General features: G+C 49.2%; 1 protein-coding gene across 1 annotated transcript; it reads right to left on the minus strand.

The window, feature by feature from the left end:
- Positions 1–207: 207 nt before the first annotated feature.
- LOC135546167 (uncharacterized) lies at positions 208–2,730 on the minus strand. The gene has a single exon (XM_064974362.1). The coding sequence runs from the start codon at positions 2,629–2,631 to the stop codon at positions 1,171–1,173; it is 1,461 nt and encodes a 486-aa protein (XP_064830434.1). The 5' UTR covers positions 2,632–2,730; the 3' UTR covers positions 208–1,170.
- Between the last annotated feature and the right edge of the window lie 1,090 nt (positions 2,731–3,820).

The following is a 3,820-nucleotide window of genomic DNA, read 5'->3' on the forward strand; positions in this document are numbered from 1 at the left end:
AAGGGAACCCCCTTTTCAGAGTTTTCATTGGGCTTATATTGAGTTTGTGAACCTCTCCGGGCCGTGATAATAAAGATTGCTTAATTTACTTTGAATTTGAGTCCTTAGTGGTGAATTTCCACAACAATAGCTCTGTTTTCCAGGATGTTGACTAAACTATCATAATGTATAATTGGAGGATTTATAAAGGAGACAGAAAACATCAAAGGGTCTTTAATATTTTTTTATTATTATAGGAGTACAAATAACTGAAATGCACATCAGTAATAGACACAGTGGTTGTTCTTTGAGTCTTTTGACCACAGAAGTTCACATAATTTCAAATCTGATATTTAAATACTGTACTTAAAAAAGTAGTTAGGCCTATGCTATCAAAACGGGCCAATGTAGCCTGAAGACACTGTGTTGTGTAGCAATAAAAATGCATGTTGGTCGAGTCACCATTCCTGTTCTTGCACTTTGTTTTCCCTGAAATTTGTTGCTCTTATTTTCCCTTATTTTCTGCTCTTGTGTAACCAAATAAATCAATTTTTTTCAACATGAACCACTGGTAAAACTACATAGGTTAGAACACATAAAAACATCAACATCGTGATTTGGTCTGAAATAAAAGCTACCTTCACAGACACGTCTTAACTACGCACACAGCTGAGGACATTGTGCAAAATAAAGACATACAATTAAGTGCCAGAAATGCAGACAAAATAAGACTAGTTCATAAATAAAAAAATAAAAAAGAATGGACCATTTTTACCATGCCAGCCACAAGCACAAACGCAGGAGTTTGATAAACAAGACATCGTTTTTTTTTTGGAACAGAATAAACAGAATTGATTTTGAAACAACAAACAACAAAAATACGAAGAAAAACGACACTGGCAAACTAATTTGTCTGTGGGTTCAGTCGGTGTCCTGTTGGACAGTGATCTAGGTGGCCGGGCGGTGATATGTGGGGTTGGTTGCAGAATTCCTGACATTGTTAGATTGTCATCTGAAAGAACAGGTGATTCAGTCTACTGTCCAATTAAGTCTAATGTAATTCTTTACCATATTACCTGGAGTTATATCTCATAGGATCCCTATGAACACCACTGTTTCAGGGTAAAGTGCCTATTTAGACTTTCACTGAGGCATAAGTCACCTTGGAGGAGGTCGCCCAGCCGTAGCCCCTCACAGCCTCTTGCAGTTCTGGGGACCGGGAAGGGTAAAGTTGCAGGCACTGATGCTGACCCTCCGTCTGCCCTGGCTGTCTACCATGGGGGATAAGGTCTGGTTCAGGCTCACCTGGGTGTTGCTGAAGGAAGTGATACGTCCACTGCCAGCAATCTGCAGGTTCACAGTGGTAGCATAGCTAGTCTTTAGAGTCCTTTTGGCTGCCTGCATTGAGGAGGTGTCCTCTGGCTTTGGCTCACTCCTATGAGGGTACTGGATGGGCGCACCCGTGTCTGGGGCTGGGGAGGCCCGAGGCACATAGGCACAGATCAGGTGGCTCCGGCAACTGTCCTCCCCAAGGTCTGGGTCACCCCATTCATCCTGAGGCCAGACAGGGGAGGTTGGAGCACTCTGGTCAGGGCTGTCCCCACTGTCATACTTGGTCAGGAGTTCTCGCACGTCGGGCCAGGCAATGCTGGTGAAGTGTTGCTCGCCGTGGGTGCTCTTCCCAGGGGCCAGTCTGACAGGGGACAAGGCCCCGGGGCTGATGCAGGATGGGGAGCCACTGTAGGAGCAGGATCCCCCTCGGGGGCTTATCAACCCAGACTCCTGCTCCGCACCCACAGACCTGCACCCTTCGCTCTCTCCCCAAGACCCCCTCCCATTCCTGACTGGACTGGGTGGTCGGTCAGCCAGGCTAAGGAAGGGCAGGCTGCTTCCCTTGGTCCTCTGCAGGTTCTGAGAATGGGTTGGAGAGCATGGGGAGAAACCAGATGGGGGAGGGGAGGTGGTGCTGGAGCTTCTCTGAATGGAGGGGGGATAAACATCTATCCATGTGGGTGAGGCAATGGAGGAGAAAGGAAATGCCAATTTGGTATTCCGCGGCTGAGGAGCGGCGACTCCCCAGACATGGACAGGAACCCCAATGGGCGGAGGGGAGGTTATGCCTGAGGAGCAGGCTGAGGAGGCCCTGGGGAGCTCCAGGGAGAGGCCCAGGTGATTGAAGGGGCAAGCCCCTCCTGCCCGGGTGCTTCTAGGGTTGGGGGGCTTGTTCATCAGGGGGCCTGTATGATTCTGGACTGGGGGAGGGGAGCAGATCCTGCTGAATGGAGATGGGGAGGGAGAAGGGGATGGGGACTGCACTCGTGAGCTAGGCTCCGAGACAGAGAAGGGCCTTGCCACCCTGTTGAGAGTGTGAGTAGAACCACTCCAAAGAGGATCATGGGGATGGGGTATACTATTGGCACTCGCTAACGGTGGCTTCCGGTGATTTGCGACCCATCCTCCATTAGTGGTGTTATTGTTATTATTGTTGTTACTGTTTCCATTCAAACCAATATGGCGTGGCTGGTGTAGGACAGCAGGCCTGGGCCGTGGAGAGGCAGAGGAAAAGGCGGTGTGATGCAGGCTGACTGGGGGGCTGGGGAGACTGAGTGCTGGCTGCGATACGGTGGGGGGGACAGGGCTGGGGATGCGCATGGGCTGGAGCGGACTGAAGTAGACCGGAGAGGGGAAGGGGGACACTTAGGTGGCTGGCTCCCATCTCTGGTGTAGGAAGCATGGGCATAGCCAGGACTCAGAGGGGGGCCGCTCGGGCCAGAGGTGAGTTTGGGGGAGGGAGACCTCATCCTCAGTGGGGATGCAGTGGGAGCGGGAGCCAGAGGGGCTGGACTGTCTGGGTGAGGGGTGGCATGGTCCTGGAGGCGAGTGTTCTTCTTGGCAAGACTCTGACTGATGGACTGGCTGATGCAGGAGGCAGCCAGGGACTTGGTCAAGGCAGAAGGGGTAGGAGAGGAGCAGGGGAGTCCCCTGATGGGGGAGGGAGAGTGCTGGTAGAGACTGGGGCTGAAGGCAGAGGGGGGCTTGGCATCCATGGGTTGGCCAATGCCTGGAAGCATGGTGGCTGATCTCTCCAGTGAGGGCTGGGAGGAAGGCCGTCTGACGGGGGACAACCCAGAGGCATGGATGGATGGGAGTGATGGATCCTGACCTGGCTCTCTGGACCTCAGTGGAGAAGGTGGTAGTCTATAACCAAAGGAAAGCATAGAGAAAAGGAAATGAATAGACTTCATTAATCAGTTCCTCCAGGATTCTGTGATGGCAATTTGTTATGCAAAATCAACAATTTCACACACAATATGCGAGGGGTTGCAAATTTTTACCAATCACTGCACTATTTCAGCATAGAAAAACCAAATCATCACAATGTTATCGCATAGAACTGACCCATCAACGCAGTACAAAAATAGTGCTCGGAATTTCAACCAATCATTGCACATTCACCACATAATATGTTTCAATCAAGCCACATGTTAACAAACTTTTTTCCTCGTTAGTGCATTTTCGCTACAAATTCAACTAAATCATCGCATATTGCCATGCATATTATCACTACAAATCCCTGTGAAACCCTGGAGGGACTGATTAATGCCACTGCCACAAAACTTGGCTTGAGGAGAAGCAGAATTGAGAGGAGAGGAGTGCAGGCAGCGATTACTCAGTCTTGTGAAAATAAGCTACATTGATAGTACGTATGTACATTTGTATATGCAATTTGAGCTCTTAGCTGCAATGTACACAAAATAAAATTATTTTTTACATTTTTTAATATACAGTCAAATAGGAACTGTTGAACATTTTCCCACTCGATACGACCTGGACATTCATG

Source organism: Oncorhynchus masou, chromosome 9 (genome assembly GCF_036934945.1).
Source record: "Oncorhynchus masou masou isolate Uvic2021 chromosome 9, UVic_Omas_1.1, whole genome shotgun sequence".
In the NCBI taxonomy this organism is placed as follows: domain Eukaryota; kingdom Metazoa; phylum Chordata; class Actinopteri; order Salmoniformes; family Salmonidae; genus Oncorhynchus; species Oncorhynchus masou.